Source organism: Ambystoma mexicanum, chromosome 10 (genome assembly GCF_040938575.1).
Source record: "Ambystoma mexicanum isolate Mex_15411 chromosome 10, UKY_AmexF1_1, whole genome shotgun sequence".
NCBI lineage: Eukaryota > Metazoa > Chordata > Amphibia > Caudata > Ambystomatidae > Ambystoma > Ambystoma mexicanum.
In genome coordinates, this window is record NC_090932.1 from 762,069,713 (window position 1) to 762,087,224 (window position 17,512).

Sequence of the window (17,512 nt, forward strand, 5' to 3'; positions counted from 1 at the left end):
TTCTCAGCAATATTCCTTGCCAGACTGGGGTGCGATATACTTTCCATCTCTTCCACCTCCACTGGTATAAAAGTTGATAACTGCCTCAATGTTTCAGCATTGAGTGTACCATCTTGGAGAGCTTTGCCCAGAACATTAAGTGGATCGCGCAGAATCTTAACAGCGTCCACATTACTTTTTTCAGGCAAGGCTCTGCTTAGGGCAGCGCCATGTATCGAAACGCGATTAGTAGCATGAATCATTATAGAATCCTCCTTTTCAGTGCAGGTTTTCATTTTGGAAGAGATGGCAAATTTCTTCACCGCTTCCAAGCCTGACAGGAGTGACTTTTCACTAGCACCAGAAAACATGACATGTTCAGATTCTTCTTTTTGAGGTGGAGCTTCTACTAGTGCAGTTTTGCCTATACCATTAAGCATATTAGATATATTATCATTGTTACACATCGTTGTTGTCAGCGGGAGTTCTAAGCTCCGTGATGCCTGAGAGCAAGCAGCACTATACGATTTAGCCAAGGACAGATTTGTGATCATAGTAGAAGTTCCAACAGAATGTTCATGTATAGGTACCTTTCTGGTCGTACATCTTCTTCCTAAAACCGGAAAATAACTGTTTAAATTGTATTTTGGACCTGGATCAATAATCGTAGTTGTTTTAATCCCTTGGATCCCTGCTTCTTTAGTTCTTGTTTCAGCGTTGACCATAGAGGCGTTCCTTGATGCGTCACTAGGCTTGGAGTCTAAGCCTATCTCCTTCGTTGTTTCTCTACATGTATTAGAGGGGAACTCAGCCTTTCCAATTCCTCCACCACCATCACCTCTTCATGGTCTATAATACGTTCAGGATCAGGTAAAGATGGTAGCACATTATTATCTAGATTATTACCTAACTTCTTGACCATAGCTTCTTTGCACCTTTTCAGGAATCTTTTTGTTGCTCTCGAGTGTGCTCTTTTTATATGACGTGACATGAAAGGAAAATTCTCTTCCATACGAGAGTCGTCCTGATCCTTCTGCTGTTGCTTATCAATTATTTTCACAAGTGATAAAGGCTGTCGGGCAAGACCTCCTGTTGAGGCATCGAGGCAAAGTGTGTGGAAATCATCAAATTCACTGCATCAAAAGATGCTTTCAGTTCGTTGATTTCCTGAGAACAATTACAGCTTCGACTATCAGGAATTGTAGTTGGATGCAAAAGAGACATATCTCCTTTAGCTATTACATTATTAAACTGATTATGTTTTTGTGACAGCTCCGGAGGCACAGGCATTGCCTGGCTATTAATAGCTCTTATTGTATCGGCAGCAATAATAAACCCTTCAATCTTGTCCATTTGAGAACATAGGTGTTGGAGTGTCATTTTAACTTTTTTTATAACTCTAGATGGGTCAAATCATGTCCTTTATCCAGTAGATCAAGTATTTTAATGATCACTGGGGAGGTGCACGGAGATTGGGTATCTTTCTCCATATGTTGCAAATATCCCTTTGATCGATCTAATTTGGTAGGTCTAATAGGTACATCGGTTGGTTCGGGTGAGTAACATAGGCGAGGTGGTACCATTTCATGGTTGATATCTCGATGTCCGTCTGTATCGTATTCATTGGTAGGGCTTAAATCGCCTATCAGACATGAAGTTGTCGCATGCTGTTTTTTAAATGGAGTACTTCTCTCCCAAAAACAGCGCAGCCTTAAAAACCGTCCTCCGGTTCCAATTTCAATCGAAAATAGCAGAGTTCTTCAACAGCCAACAGTACCTCCGTACTTCAACAGGTGCGCGAGAACTGCAACTGAAACCGTCTTGCGGAAGAAGAAATTGAGCCGATCTGGAGATCAGGAGGATTTGTCTGGAGCCACTGTCATGAAGAGACAAATAACTAGAGTTAGTTCATGCGTACGACAATCCTAGTTCCCCTTATGGGGGTGGGAGAGAAATTCATGTGTTATTTATATACATCTATTTTGCAAATGTCAATAACTACACCAAGCAATGTGATGAACTATTGCCCTCAAGCGTGTTTTGGGTCGCTATTTCTCTCGCTGGGCGGGATAATGCTCGCCTCCTTGTCTTTAATAGAATTAAGACTTTCTAGTAAGTTATTATGGAAAATATTTATTCTATGTCAAGACCGGAGGCTCACATTATGCTTGTTTAAAGCTTACTTACCACAATGGATGCCGGTGGTTCTACCGGTTTCAGGTAGAATTACTTAAATATAGATTCACCTGCCCAGTCCGCCATCCACATGATGTCTTCTAGGCGCACTCTGACCTGAAAAGCCTTGGAAGCCATGGCTCTTCTCACGGAGTGGGCTCTCAAGTGCCGAGTATCTATTCCTGCTTGTGTGTCCAATGCACCCAGCGTGCTAAAGTTGGATCGGAAACTGCCTTGTGCGGTTTGCGCAGAGCTATAAATAACTGCCAATTAGGAGAGGTCCTAAGAGGAACTGTAATTTCCTCGTAAACCTTCAGGCATCTGACTAAGCAAAGCATGGGCTGGTCCCTAAAAGCGGGGTAAGAAATCACCCTCGAGTTGCATTTCGTCCTCCTATGTATATGGAACACAATACCATCAGGAGAAAAGGTCCTGCCCGCTAGGTCGAGACCTCTGACGTCAGAAACTCTCCTGCAAGAGACCAGGCAGAGCAGTGTAAGTTTTCCGGATAGGGCAGTGCGCGATAACTCTTCATTACGCGGCCATGACGGGAAAACATTCAGCACTTTGTTAACATCCCAAAGCTTGTCATAGCGGGACGCAGGCAGGACTAAGTCTGATACCCTTGAGCAATCTGCAAACAAGGTGGTGCTCTCCTGCTGAGATACCCTGGACGGGGTTGTGACCGGCAGAAATAGCTGAGCGGTCGGTGTTAACTGTCCTGTAAGCGAGACCTCTTCAACTGAAGATGCCAGGAAATTTAAGATTTCCTCTATATGTGCTGAAACCGGATGCAACCCTCTGCTTCGGTACCAGGTCCTCCAGGCACTCCAAGAGTTGGAATACCTCTTGAGAGTAGCAGGGGCCCAGCTCTCCTCAATGAGGCTGACCGTCATGCGTGACATGTCAGGGACTCTCCATCTTGACCTGAAATCCTCCAGGCTGATAAGATCAGGGATCCACTGAGAAAAAGGGGGTGATGCTGCCCTGACGGATCCAGTAGGAGATCTGGAAACTGGGTGTAACGCTCACCTGATTCCCACGGAGGCGCTGGTCTTGGCAGGAAGGTGTCTGTGACCCGAAAAGTGATGTGCAGGACTCGATTTGCTTCTGGGGCCGAACCTCTTCGCACTGTGTGTCGAACTCGAAGAGTGAGATTTCTGCAGGTGAAAGAATATGGGGGTTAATGATCTGGGTTGTTGAATGTCCCTCTCTCTCTCTCTCTCTTCCTAGCTTCTCTGTAGAGCCCCCAGGTCAACGTGCTCACCTTAGATAGGTGAATGCTGGACTCTCCATCTGCGTCTGGTGCAGGGTGCCGTTGCCAGTTCTTTCACTGGTGAAACATAGGCCTCTTGACATCAGAGGATCGCTACCGTCGTTAACTGCACGAGCGGTGAGTTTCTGGACACCTTTTTAGTCCTTATAGTCTTTAGGTGCGTGGGCACGTTAATATAGAACAGGACTCTGTATAATGCTTTTTCCTATTTGTCTTGCAGGGCTCTTGAGATAGGAGATGGTGTGAAGAGAGCCGAAGTTGGAGCCAGAGCCTTGGAATGAAGCGCTTGGAAATGCGTAAGTAAATGCAAGTGCTCTAACTGTCTCTTTTCCCTTGCAGCTGTGAGTTCGTGCTGAAGAGATGCTGGAAAACGCCAGAGTATTTGCAGGCGTTCTATTGTGGCGAGCGCGTGGACGTGAGTAAATACCTGTCTAATGTCTCTTCGTTTGTCTTTCAGATGCTGGGTTGCAGCGTTGAAGAAATCCGGAATTTCGCGGAGTGCCGGTAAGTAATAACAATGCTTTTGTTTTCACAGGCGGAGGTGCAGCGTGAAGAAATGTTCGCTGCCGATGGATCAGGTGAGGAAAGCGCTGCGTGTAAAGGTTGCCGTGCTAACCTGTTGTTTCTTGTCTTTGCAGGTGCTGCTGAATACTGGATACAGGAGTGGTAAGTATTGTTCTTGCAGGTTCAGGATCAGAAGGAAGAAAGGCTGGAACAGACTCGGTGAGCGTTCTGCTGCAGATGCAGAGTAACGCGAAGCACGTTTGTTCAATCGGGTGTGGTTTAAATAGCCTTGGAGTGATGAGGCGTCTTCCTCCACGGCCCCGCCTAAGTAAGAAAAGAGTTCCAGTTCCAGAAGAGTTCCCGCGTTGTATCCAGGGAGTGGAGCTTGCCCCACCCAGGTAAGAAAGTAGTTCCTGTTCACAGAGGATTCCTATGTGGCTGGTAAGTAAGCAGCATGGTCTGCTGCAGGTAAGTCCACCCAAGCATCTTCATACATATTATGAGCCTGGCGCTTCCCTTGCCGGGACCGATGGCTTTGATGAGCCTGGTGCCACCGGCGCCAGGACAAGGTTCAAAAGGTCCCAGTGGGGACCGGCTGGTGCCTAAGATGACAGTTAGGGGCCTGCTTCCAAGGACGTTGGGCTGTTCCTGACTCCTTGGAAGCAGTGATCATGACACTGGGGTAGAAGGATTTGAAAAACCAAAGAAAGTTCCACAAGAACTGGATACCAGGTCTGAGAGGTCCAGACCGGGGCTATGAGGACCAGATGTGTATGTTCCTGACGGGCTTTCGCCAGGGTCCTCGCTATCCTGGTCAATGGGGGAAAGGCGTAATGGATCCCCACGGTCCAATGCTGCAGAAATGCATCTGTCACAGCTGCTGCCGGATCCGGCCTCCAGCTGTAAAACACTGGGAGCTGGGTGTTGAGTCGGGATGCAAAGAGGTCTATGGACATGGGACCCCAGACTCGTTGGAGGTGAAGAAAAACTTCTCTGTTGAGCCTCCAATCGCTGTAATCCATAGAATGGTGGGAGTACCAGTCCGCTACCACGTTTGAGAGACCTGGGAGATACTCCGCTGTGACTGAAATCCGATGTTCCAAACAGAAATGCCAAAAATCCTTGGCTAACTCCACTAGAGGCCTTGATTTGGTGCCACCCAGATTGATGTACCTTACTGCGGAAATGTTGTCAATTTTTAGCAATATACAGCAACTCACTCTGCCTCTGCCAAAAGAGCGCACCGCGCAGGAGCCCGCGAGGAGCTCCAGGCAGTTTATATGCATCTCCAGCTCCTGAGGGGACTAGGTCCCTCCCTTGGCGACAGAACTGCATCTCGCTCCCCAACCAGAGCGGCAGGCGTCTGTTTCAATGATAATATCTGGGGTGGATCCAAAGCTGGCTCGGATGTTCCAGGCTTCCATGTGAGTGAGCCACCAGTTGAGTTCCGCTCTCGGAGGGCGAGAGTGTCAGACGCTAAGAGTAGGAGAAGCTCCGTCTCAGGTGCTGACCTTTGAGCCTCTGCAATTTTCGGTAATGAAGAGGACCAGGAAAAATTGCCTGGATGGAAGAAGATAGGGGGCCTATTACTCTTGCTAATTCTCGAAGAGATATGAGGTCCCTCTGCAGGAGTCTGTGAATCTCCCGTCGAGTTGAGTGTATCTTGGCCACAGGAAGACAGAGCTGCGAACTCTGGGTATCCACCACAAACCCGAGAAATTCTAGATTCTGGGATGGACTGAGGAACGATTTCTCCCAATTTATGAGGAAACCGAGACTGTGTAGTAGGTCGATGGCCAGCTAGGCTTGTTGCTCTAGCAGGGCTTGAGAATGCGCCATGAAGATGATGTCATCTAGGTAGACTATCAGTCTGACAACCTGCTCTCTCAAACTAGCTACTACAAGCCTTTGGTAAATGCCCAAGGTGCTGAGGAGAGCCCAAAAGGTAAACTTGTGCATTCCCAGTCTTGGTTTTTCCAGGAAAACCTCAGATAGCTTACGTGCGCCTGAAGTATGGGTACTGCAAGGTAAGCGTCCTTTAAATCCAGGCGCACAAGCCAATCGTTTGGTCTTAAAATGTCCCTGAGCATGTGAATGTCCTCCATCTTGAAGTGACGGTAGAAAATAAAATCATTGAGAGCCCTTAGATTTATCACCGAGCGTACCTTCTGCTTCATGTGGACTAAAAATATTGGGCTGAAAAAACGCCCGGATCTGCGCAGTGGCGAATCGCTTGTTTCTGGTATAGATTGCGTCCGCTTCCGTCATTATTATTGGGGCGGGGCAACCCGCCTGGAAGGGCTGAGCGAAAGACTCTAGATGCAAGCTGCGCGCCGCTTCCTTGACCCAGGCGTCCCCTGACAAGGAGTCCCATGCTCACGCAAAGAGATCTAATCTCCTATGGGCGTCTGCGGAGCGATGCTGCTATGAGTACACTGACCAGTGGGTTGTTGCTGCGCTGGGTATCTCGCTCCTCTTCTCCAGCCGCGACCACTTTCCCGCCCTCTTGAAGGGAAGAAAGTGTCTGAGCGGTCCTGCCAAGAATTTTATTGGTCCTTGGAGTGCTGAGGTCTTCGATCAAATGAGAAACAGCCAGATGAGCGACCTCTACCTCGTCCGGTCCTGGAGAAAATGTTTGTAGCGAAGACTCTTTTGATGGAGGCCTGAGCCTTGTCCAAAGCTGTAAAGGTGCCGACAAACTTCGACATCTCCTTCATGAATGGTGCTCCAAAAAGCAGACCCTGGGCTGCTGCTCCTGTTTCAGTGTCCGCTAGCTCGCCTAGCTTAGTATCAATTTTGAATAAGATGCCCTTCCGGCGCTCTGCCGAGATGGCACAACTGGCATTACCCAGTAAACCGAGTACTCTTTGAGCCCAACCTGAAAGGATCACTGGATCGATGGAGTCGCCAGAATCAATGGCAGCTTCGGCCAGATCCATGATCTTCGCCAGGGGGCCAGTGACATCCAGAACCCTGTCCTGGCAGGACCTCCAGGCGCGGTCGATGCCCTTCCTTAGATCCTTGACATTTTTTCCCAAAAAGGTGATCATCTTGGAGTCTAACTTCAGAGTTAAAGCTACTTTCCCCGAAATCTCGGGGCGGGGGCATTCTGCTCGCCGTCTGGCTCTGACGTCTTTCTCCAGAGGCTTACGCAGCCTATTTTTGATGTACTCCGTTGTTCTGGACGACGGTTCCCAGTCAGTAGATCTGGGATCTTCTGGAGTAAACATCCCCATGGAAGGGGATTGTTCCCCGGCTGCCTTCTTGGGGATGGGAACTGCCACAATCCCCGGGGTTGAGGGTCGCGACCCTATGGTCTGAATATCTTCATCAGAGGAGGAAGGGGATTGATCAATATCATAAATCCCTTTACCTTCGTCGTCAGTGCCCTGTCGATATCCCTCCGGGCTTGAGGGTATAGTACCCCGTTGTCTTCCTCGGGGTGAGAGGGTCCATGGAGGGAAGGGGTGTCCTTCCTATTCATAAAGGCCTTTTTCAGCCTGGAGAAGGCGTCTGAAATTGCAGCAGTGGCAGGTACTGGCTGGCTCGGGGGAGGGGAGGCAGGGGGTATGGTTGGAGAGTCTTTGCTCTTGCGAGCCAGAATACATCCCCCTTTACTTGAAAGGTGCTTCCTCCCTGGCGGGGAGGTCTCTTGCAGATGCTCCTCCGTGCTGTCTAGGCGCTGCGGAATAGGCAGGAGCATCTCAGACACGGCCCTCTAGATGCTGGTCTCAACAGAAGATCCCAGCACCTTCTTGAGGCTGCGTGCCATTGCCACCTCATCAATTTGATAGTTCTCCTCCGCCTCAGACCAATCCTGGTATGCCCGAGTACTGAGCTGCCATTGTAGAAAATATGCAATATATATATATATATATATATATATATATATATATATATATATATACACACACATATATATATATATATATATATATATATATATATAAAACCACTGTAAACAAACAGACGCTGAGTAATACGTGTTCCTGGCCTCGAATGTGTTTCCGCTTGTGTCACTTTATTCTTTTCTTTTTAATGAAGTCAGCACTAAATTAGGGTCTCCTCTACCGCTCCGGCGCTCCCAATTTCGGAGAGTCTGTCACAGTATCTGTAAAGGCAATGCCCACATCATGGATAAAAAAATTAAAGAGCTGTAGCAAGAATGCACCCTTGCTTCAGCCCTCTTGTTGTTGGTTTGGACATGAAATTGGATTAGCCACTTTAGTATATGCCATGGGCATTCATGATCCATCCATTTTTTAAAGAGTATTTCTCAGCGGACAGAATCAAAAGAGGTCCGATAATCCACAAAAGCCATATATACAGGCTGCTTTTTCTGCTGGTTTAGGGCTATGATTGTGTTCAATACAATTAGATTAACACTGGTTCTGATAAAGCCTGTTTGATATGGGTCCCGTAGATTTTCTTTAATTATCCATTGATTGAAATCCCTCAATACCAAACGTGCAAAGATCTTTCCAGGGCAGTCCAGAAGGGCTACTGGTCTTTATGAAGATGGGTCTGTTCCATCACCCTTCTTGAATAAGGGAATCATTATTGATTTTTTCCAGGACAAAAGGAATTTGACCTTCACGCATTATTTGATTGAATATTTTTTTCCAAAATAAAGGCCCATATTTCAGGATAGCTTCTTAGCATACTATTATCAAGGCCATCAGGTCCCGGAGCATGACAACGACTCAATTTGGATATAAAAAGTATAATATGTCCGATCTATCAAAGCTTACTATGTGATTCCATTGGTTTATAGTCATTCCATCGAATTCTTACCATCGACAGACCATTCCATCGAAAAAAATGCATTGAATAGAATTGCATCAAATGCATTCTTTTTATGGGGGGGGTCCCCCCAAACCCTCTTTTTGACCCTTTAAAACCCATTAAAATTAAACTAAACCCTTTACCTTCAAAAACATGCATTCAATGCTTTTTTTTCAATGCAATTTTTTTTAAGATAGAAAGGCATTCGATGGTATTGCATTCAATGCAATGACCAGATGCCGATTTCATTTGGCCATTTTTAAACTCATTTTGCAGGATAGTAACGGAGTCGGATAGGCAGAATGATAATAGTCATGCCAGATTCTTTCCGCAATTGGATTTCTTTTAATTGATACTTTTGAACCACGAGTGGCCTTAACATTTCTTATGGGCGCTCCGTTTGAGCCCCTCGATTCTTGTTTGTTAAGATTGCCCACCGTTAAGGTGATTTCCCCTAGTCATCATCACTTCTGCTAGATGAGCGAGTTCCAGGTGCTGTCAGTTAATATTTAGGTTTACAAATGTATATATCACTTAAGCCCACAAGCATCAAAGCGCTAACATGAACAAGTTAAACCTCCATAGTAGGTTTTCACCAAGGAGAAGAGGAGACAGCGTTGTTCTTTCTTTCCTCCAAAAAATTGTGGTTTCTGATTTGCATCCCTATCTAAAGATCTTGTCTTTTGTTTTTCCCCCTCATCCTTCCAAGGCAAAGAAACATTTTCATTGGTTGGATCTGGGGCAGGCCCAGAGCTTGTACATATCTCTGAGCAAGTCCAGGAAAGATGACCAGATTTCCGTTGCTTATGCTAGTGCTCGTGCTGTCAAGGTGGATCATCCTCTACATCCCAGAATGCTATGATCTCGCTGGTAAGGGTGTGTCTGAAGGTCCCAGGGTTCAATCCATCAGGGAGCTGGCTGCCACCTTGGCACTGCAACATGGAGACCCTGTTCTGGACATTTGCCAGGCAGCGATGTTGGCTTCTTTGCACACGCTGGCTAAACATTACTGCTTGGATTCCTAGTTTGGACAGGATGACTGTTCTGGAAGAGCAGTCCTTTAGTGTTTTCTGGTTTAGGTGGTGTCCTTACTCTCCTCACTGCTCCAGATTGGACTGCTATGCTGCAGCAATCACAGATGAGTGTGGCTGAGGATGGGCCGATAGCAAGAGTGTATCCACCTCCATCTGCCTGTACTTGGCGTCCAGGCGTGGATTGACCGGCTGGACCGAGTGGGGCTTGAGCCAACCCTTCTTGGCCAGTGAGACCACGTCCGACTGCATCAGGATTCCCGTCTTAGCAGAGGGGCGTCATTTGAGGACTTCTGTGAGGACCATCTCTGCTGGTTGCTCGACCTCGGGTTGAGGAAGGCCCTGGTACATAGCCAGCCCTGCAAGATGTTTGTGGAAGGCCTTGGCTGACGATGGTGCGTCGGGGTCCTCCTCCTCGTCCGTGTCCACCTGGGGGTCCAGAGGATCCAGCATCAGTGGAGGAGTAGTAGGAGCTGGAGGCTGAGGTACGGTGACCGGAGCCAGAGGCTGTGGCGGACTCTGGTATAGAACCGCCTGCACGATCGGTTGGGCGGCCAGAGCAGGTGGCAGAGGCTGCGCAGGGGCCAGAGGCGCCAGCAGAGCTGGAAGCATTGGAGGGAGCACGTCCCTGATGACATCCCTGAGGATGGCCCGCCTACGAGGAGATTTCATGAGCCCGAGGAACCTTTCAAAGAACTTGTCCTCACAGGCTGGAGGGTTGGTAGGAGATATTGACGGGTAGCGGGAGGCTGCTGGAGCCGGTGCATACTCTGCCCATATAGACACAGCGCGAACCTTCCCCTGTGCAAATGAAGGATAGGCTGTAGGGCGCGTACCTTGTTGACACCAGTCCCACCTTGACACTAGTTCCTCGACATGCTCCCTTTCCTGGTGCGGTGGCGGACGTGTGCTAATGTCTGGCACGGCGGCCATCTTGTCGAGCTGCCTTCCATGTGCCTGCATTGTGTTGCACGGCTCACTGGGCCCAGCCTCGTCCAGGACTATTGAGTATGGATGAGGCCTACCCTGCTCCTCAGGCCGAGGCCTGGTAGGCGCTATGCCCTCGGCCGGGAGAGCTGCGTTTAGGCGCCCCCCCGGACATATTGCCGGTACTAGGGCGTGGCCCCTCGGGTAAAGACCCGGTAAATAACCTTCTGGTCCCTCAACACTGTCACCGAGAGGATCCACTGATCCCTCGGCCTGCAGGCCGGTAGCTGAGGTAGCCTTGGTGCATGTGCTGGTACGAGAACCTGACCAGTCCCTCCCGCGCGGGCGAGTCCTTGGTAAGGAAGGCCCTACCTTGGAAAAGAGGCCTACCTTGGGCCCTGATCGATAGTAGACCAAGTCCTTCAGGTCCTCTGGAGGCCATTTCTGGAAGAGCTCCCTCCACTTGGCTAGTCTGCGCTTCAGAGACCTTGAGGAAAGAGCGTTGCATGCGGTACAAGCCTGCCAGCCGTGGTCTGGGCCAAGGCAACGTAGGCAGAGGGCGTGGTGGTCTGAAGTCGACATGCGCCCGGGAGGAGCGCGACGCCTGAGGACCTAATACCTGTAATGATAAAAAGACAAAAAAGACAGAAGTATCCGTGTGTGGAATTACATGGCTGAAGCCAAACCCAGGAGCGCTGGGGAATTCGGCCCACTCCCGTCGACGTGGAAAAGGGGTCTGAGGTGCGGTGCCGGAGGGTGGAGTGAGGGCAGCGCATGCTCCCAGGGCTGAACCCCCACGTGACTAAATTTAAAGGGGAAGAAGGTTTGTTCTGGTGAAAAAGGTTCCGACTCCCATCCCATGTAAGGGACGCCCATGCAGTATGGAGGAAAGGGGACGGGACGTAAGAGTACATCAGCTACACCAGCAAACTTTGAAGCACTGCACGACCACAGCAGGCGTTGTGAGCTGATCAATAATCCAGGCAGTAATGTTTGATGAAAATGTTCAGGTTCTTTCTATGTCCTTTCATCAACACCCAATTTAACGATTGGTGTTTTGCTGCAGGGTTTTTTCTGAAAAACTTTAACAAAATGTGTTTTCCATTATTTAGGGGGGGAGGGGGTGCACCCCCAAACACCCCCCCCCTTCATTTAACTTTCTTTATTCCCAACCCCCCATTCCCCCACAAATATTTGATGACATTTATTGGGGGAAAACTCTGCGGCAAAACACCCGTCGTTGAAACTGGTGTCGAAGAAAGGACACAATACCGTGTAGAGAAGCCCACATAGGCATATGACTGATCTCAACAATAGGAGCACCTCACTGTAAGGCTGTGGAAGAATTGGTGATGAGATCTACAGGGACTGAATAGCCATATCATGGCATTCAGAAGTTCAGAGCACAATCCACCCATGCAGGGTCTGCTTGGTAAAAGCCCTGAAAGCATGGGCGCAGGCAAAGCGGACTAAGCTGATTTTCCTCTCTGGGGTTCCTCAACCAAGACACAGTAACAGGGTCCCCTTGGGGGCTAGCATTTGGAAACTCTCCACAATTTTAAGAGGGGTGAGGCAGTGGATAGAAGACTGAAATATGGATTTTGTGACAGGAGAAAGTCTTACAACCATGGGAACGGAGAAATTATAAGTTACTCACCGTAGTGACTAACATACTCCTAGTCCACCGTCCCCTTTCTTCATACTGTACGGGCGTCCCTCGCTAGGGACAGGAGACAAACTTTTTCACCAATAAATCATCTTCCCCTTTAAATTTAGATGCATGCGCTCCCCTGACTCCGCCCACCGGCGCCTCTCTTCAATCCCCTTTGACGCGTCGACAATATTACTGTTGCCTAATGACACCAGTTTTATTATGGGGAGGATGGTGGGACGTATGGAGAAAAGGGGAGTATGGACTAGGAGTACGTTAGTCACTACAGTCGTTGCAAGCCTGCTCGTCCTACTTTTGCTTCTGCTGTGTTTTGCTCATCTAGGCAGTAGTGCCTCATGAATGTGCGGGGCACCACCCAAGTAGCGGCTCAGCAAATGTTTGTTTCATAGCTGCTGAGGCTGCCATCACCCTAGTGAAACGGGCTTGAGCTCTACCAGTCAATGGCTTATTGGCTCTCGCATGACATAGCGCTTTCAATGAAGTCATCCACTTATCCAGGCTTTCTTTGGAAATGGTCTTTCCTAGGTTTGATGGGCCAAAGGCAGCAAACAGTTGAGCAGTCTTACAAAAAGTTTTTCGCTTGCATAAATATTATTTTACCACCCTCTTAATATCTAAAGATCTCAGGGCGGTTTCTGCTGTTCATATGAGAATCTGTAGGCATTTTAGGAACGAAGCAAAGGTTCGTCTTCAGCACCACCTTGTCTTTGTAGAAACTGAGGTATGGTTCGTTGACTAGAGCTTGAAGTTTGGACACTCTGGTTGACGCGATTGCGAATAAGAAAGTCACCTTCCAAAAGGCATCCTTTAGGCCCACCATTGCCAGAGGCTCAAACAGTGCTTTCATAAGTATAGTGAGCACCATATGAACATACGGTGGCCATTAAGCCATTATGGCTAGTGCATTTGCTATCTCCACTGTGGTAGCTCCTATGGCCAGACATTTTGTGGTATGTGAATTGGCCTTCCGCGTGTCCACTGCGACCACAACTAATTCGGGTGTGGGTTGTACTGTGAGGTATTTTGGTGCAGAGTTCAGTGCCCTATACTTTTAACTGAGTCACCATTGAGTGCCGGCTCTGAGAAGGGGTGCTTCATGACGAGGAAGCCTTCCTTCCACACAAAACTAAAATCGGCATGGGACTATTGCCTTTCTGCTCTTATTCATATGGACTAAGAACCAGTCCTTTTCCTCAGTTGGATTTGGGCTAGAGGTTTTGCATGCCTTTGTCATTATAGCGTAAAAATCTCCCACCTCATCTGGTGGCGATTGTCTCAGCGGGTCATCAGAGATATCTTCCTTGGGAATGGATTCAGTATCTCAGCCATCCTCTCGGTTTGAGAGCAAGGATGAGGAGTTTTTGGCTGACGAGTTGCAATCTGTGTCAGTTTGCGGTAACTCCCTTTCTTCCTGGTTTTTCATGGTTATTAGGGAGCGGATTGGATCGCTATATGGATAACTAGGTGGCCATGATCCTTGTTTTGGCGACCCAAATATTGGTCAGCCTGTGCCTTCAGTGTTGCTGGGCACCTGGGTGACCTAGACCTGTGGCTCAGTGACCTGGATCTTGGTTGTCCAGTTCTTTCTGGTGCTGGCGTGGGCTGATGCTGTAGCAATAGTATGCATATATTGAGCTGCAAGTCTAGGGTCTGCAATGATGTTAGTACATGCATTGACAGCAACATCTGCGGGTGGATACCCGGACCTGGTATAGGCATCTGGGCTATTAGTATTTGAGGCACTGGCACATGCGATTGAATAGGTCTGTGCAGTTGCATTGGTATCTGAGACACTGGCATTTGGGGAGTTGGCACCTGTGGCAGTATAGGCCCTTGAGGTGTTGGTAGCGTTGGTACCCAAGCCTTCATCTTTTATAGAAGCTGATATGGTCTGCTATTTGGACAGACTCCTCAGAGTCTGGAAACCTTGGTGAGAATCCTTGTTGTGCCTCAAAATCCAAGTAAATATGATGTTCCAGTATTTGATCTGGCATCACTTCAGAGAATATAATTGGCGAGACAGGTCTACTTGATGAAGGTCTTTGTGGATAGCTCAATTTCTGCTCCTTCATCTTCTTTCATGTGCAGTTATTTCCCTTAGGCCTGGTCGTTTTTCCACCACTGTCGTCGACTGGCTTTTTTTCCCCCTCCTCGAAGTGGATACTTCTGGTGGATGAGGTGAGGATCTTGACTGGTCTGTTGATCTGACTTTCCGGGTCAGGTTGGGCGGTCTGGGCGTCACTGAAGACCCTGTGGATGAGGATTTGGATTCCTTCACCAAAGTCTTTTCTTGATTTTTCTTAGATGGTTCTTCCGTCATCGAGTTAACATCATCGACATTCTATGTTTGTGTGCTTTTGACGATGATGCCTTTGTAGCTGAGTCGTTTTGTGATGGCACCAAAGCCATCGCTGAATTGTGCTTTCCTGACGGACGACGAGGCCCCCTGTGTCTTGGGTCTGCAGAGCGTATCATTGACAGGCTTCTCAATGCTGTTTCCGCCAATGGGCCCACTGTCGACACGGCTGCCTTGTGTGATTGCGTTACAGTCTTGGTAGATTGACAGCTCATCAACAGGATGCCGTGGCATTGGCAATATTCTTGCCCTTTTGTCGAGTTTACCCTTCTTGTCTGGTTAATGTGGGTAGATGAGGTCTTCTCTCGAGACCCAATGGTCGCCAAACTCATTGATGGCTCTGCCTCTGAAGGAGGATAATTTCCTCCTTTAGTGAACACACCAAGCATCTGTGTCTATCCCGCAGTGCTTTTGCGCTGAATCCTGGACAAATCACAATCTTATAGTATGACTAGGGGCGAAGCTATGGCTGCAATCTTCAAGATTATGCCTATCATAAACGTTCTGCAGACCACAGGTAGAACAAGCCCTGAATGGGGACATTCTGGACCTACCCTCTGCGTGAGACATTGCAGTAATAAATCACTTAGCTGAGAAAAATATTACTTGGCAGATGAATTCAAATATAGAATAATTTCTCCTTAGAAAAAGGTATGAGGACTCCATCCAGCACGATGCAAGTTTAGAATATGAACATGACCTCTAGGGGTACGAACATCCCATTGAATGGGACCAAAAGCACCCAAAACGAGGTGGATAGGCTACAAAACACACCCATTTTATTTGTTTTTTGTTAAGTGGGAAGTGTGTAAGAGCATTCCCAGCCTGATGACAGGAAATATTCAAAGCATGTGAATCTAGATTAGATTCAATGCTAGAGAAGGGAGGTAAACACCTTTGTAACATCCTCCCATAGCCTTACAATAACTGGTCTGGCAATATGGCATTTGTCAGTGTTGACAACAAACGCAGCAACAGTGTGGGTCCGGCACCGACTGCACTGTCCTTATAGAGCGAAATGGCACAGTCACCAAAAAAAAATAAAAAAGCAAGCTGTGTTCTAGACCTGTGATTGAGCAGAGAGAGAAACAAGTGAGGTCATTGGTAGCTCATATATACCACACATGGTCACATTCCAAATCACTGAGACACATTATGAATCCAATGAAGCTGAGCCAACAACGAGCTGTTGGTGCCCCACCTGTTGGCTGAAAATCTAACCAAAGGGGGCCTGTATGCTGAATAACAAACAGCGAATAACTTAGCTCATACATTCAGTCAATGCCTACATTATTTTTGATAATGAACTTGCAGTAAAAGGAGATCTTCTATCATTGACCACAGTAGCAGTAATGTGCAGCATCAGGTTGAGCTTTGCACACATCAAACAGTCATTATAACAATGGAAATGTATTTCTTTTTGGCCAATGTATCCTAAGTGGAAGTTAGTTTTAATATAAGTACTTCCTTTTGTATTTTACTGAGATTTCTTATAACTTGTATGGATGTATTATTCCCCCCAAAAAATTACAAATATTCTAGGTCTACCACCTTTTCTCTTGGCTACTGATCAATCTGGTCAGGGCAAACTGCACATCAAATAATACATATCTGAACAGCACAGAACAAGATTGTCGAGAAGAAAACAAGGGAGTTTTCCTAATTGGTTCCAAAGCATTTAATAGCCACACGTCATACACTTTTACATTTAATAATGTGACAAAAATATGTTATTTTAAATAGGAACTTACATTGATCTTTTTTTGCTGAAGCTTGGGCGGATCTTTGCCACTTTTGGATATAAGCCAGCACAAATGACTGCCTTAATTAATTTTTCATTTTCTGAAAAAAAAAAATATATAATACATAAAACAAATGCAGGTGAAGAAAAGTAAGACTATCTATATCACAAGAAGAAAAGCCCTTTATTTACCAGTGTTGATATTGTTCTGTGGATCTTTGGGGTTTTTGCTGCTCACAAACCCTGCAGCAAGAAGATGTTCAGTAAACTGACCTTTCATGTTGCGTAGCATCTAGATAATGTACGGAGATGAGCAGCATTAAATATTCATGTTTGTGACATGCACTTGATAATTAAAATTAAAGTACTGTGCTTGCTGAAGAACATCCGAGTCTGTATGCATTGTTAAAGGAAGTGATGTCTAAAAGCATGCAATTATTTACCTGCAAAGTGTTAGGAGATAGAAAATGCTCCCAACAATACTCTTTTTCTGCTCGCATGCTATGTCCCTTAGCTTCTTCCCATCCCTGAAAAACAAAAACAAAATATTATGTTTAGCTGCACATATATGTATTTAGATTCATGTACAAAATAAAACAATGTAAAGATTGTTTGTCCACTAAATTCAGTATTCCACCTTGTACTGGAATAGAGGACTTGCCCATCCAGTTGATAAATAGGTATGAAGACCCAAAGGAATGGATCTTAGGAAATATGTGTCTTTCCACAGCATTCCCATCTCTGTCAATTGGAGACACAGCAGATCTGCGGTCTGTTTGATAATCCTTTAAGCGAGTGAGTTTTTCTCACTCACTTGCTTAGCCCATTTCCTATTAGGGGTGCTGGTGAGCCTTTCAGGCTTTCGGTGCAGGCGGATCCTGTCCCCCATTTAATTTTAATGTGCAACACTACTACCTCTCGTTAAGGTCAGATGTGCAGGGGCATCTGGCCCCCACAGAATTCCTTTAACTTTATGGGCATTTTTCCCATAAGCAATGCAGCCTTGACATACTGGTGGCAGCGGTCCCTTATTTATTCCAATCCTTTTTGGGTACACTCCGGTGCA

General features: G+C 47.0%; 1 protein-coding gene across 2 annotated transcripts in view; it reads right to left on the reverse strand.

Moving 5' to 3' along the window:
- Positions 1-17,512, reverse strand: part of DHX36 (DEAH-box helicase 36) — a 1,119,030-nt gene that overhangs the window by 132,873 nt on the left and 968,645 nt on the right. For both annotated transcript variants that reach the window (XM_069618410.1, XM_069618409.1), the window contains exons 20-22: positions 16,890-16,973; positions 16,639-16,738; positions 16,457-16,547 (exon numbers count right to left, since the gene is read on the reverse strand). In XM_069618410.1, coding sequence (XP_069474511.1) covers positions 16,457-16,547; positions 16,639-16,738; positions 16,890-16,973 — 275 coding nt within the window. The remainder of the gene's footprint in view (positions 1-16,456; positions 16,548-16,638; positions 16,739-16,889; positions 16,974-17,512) is intronic.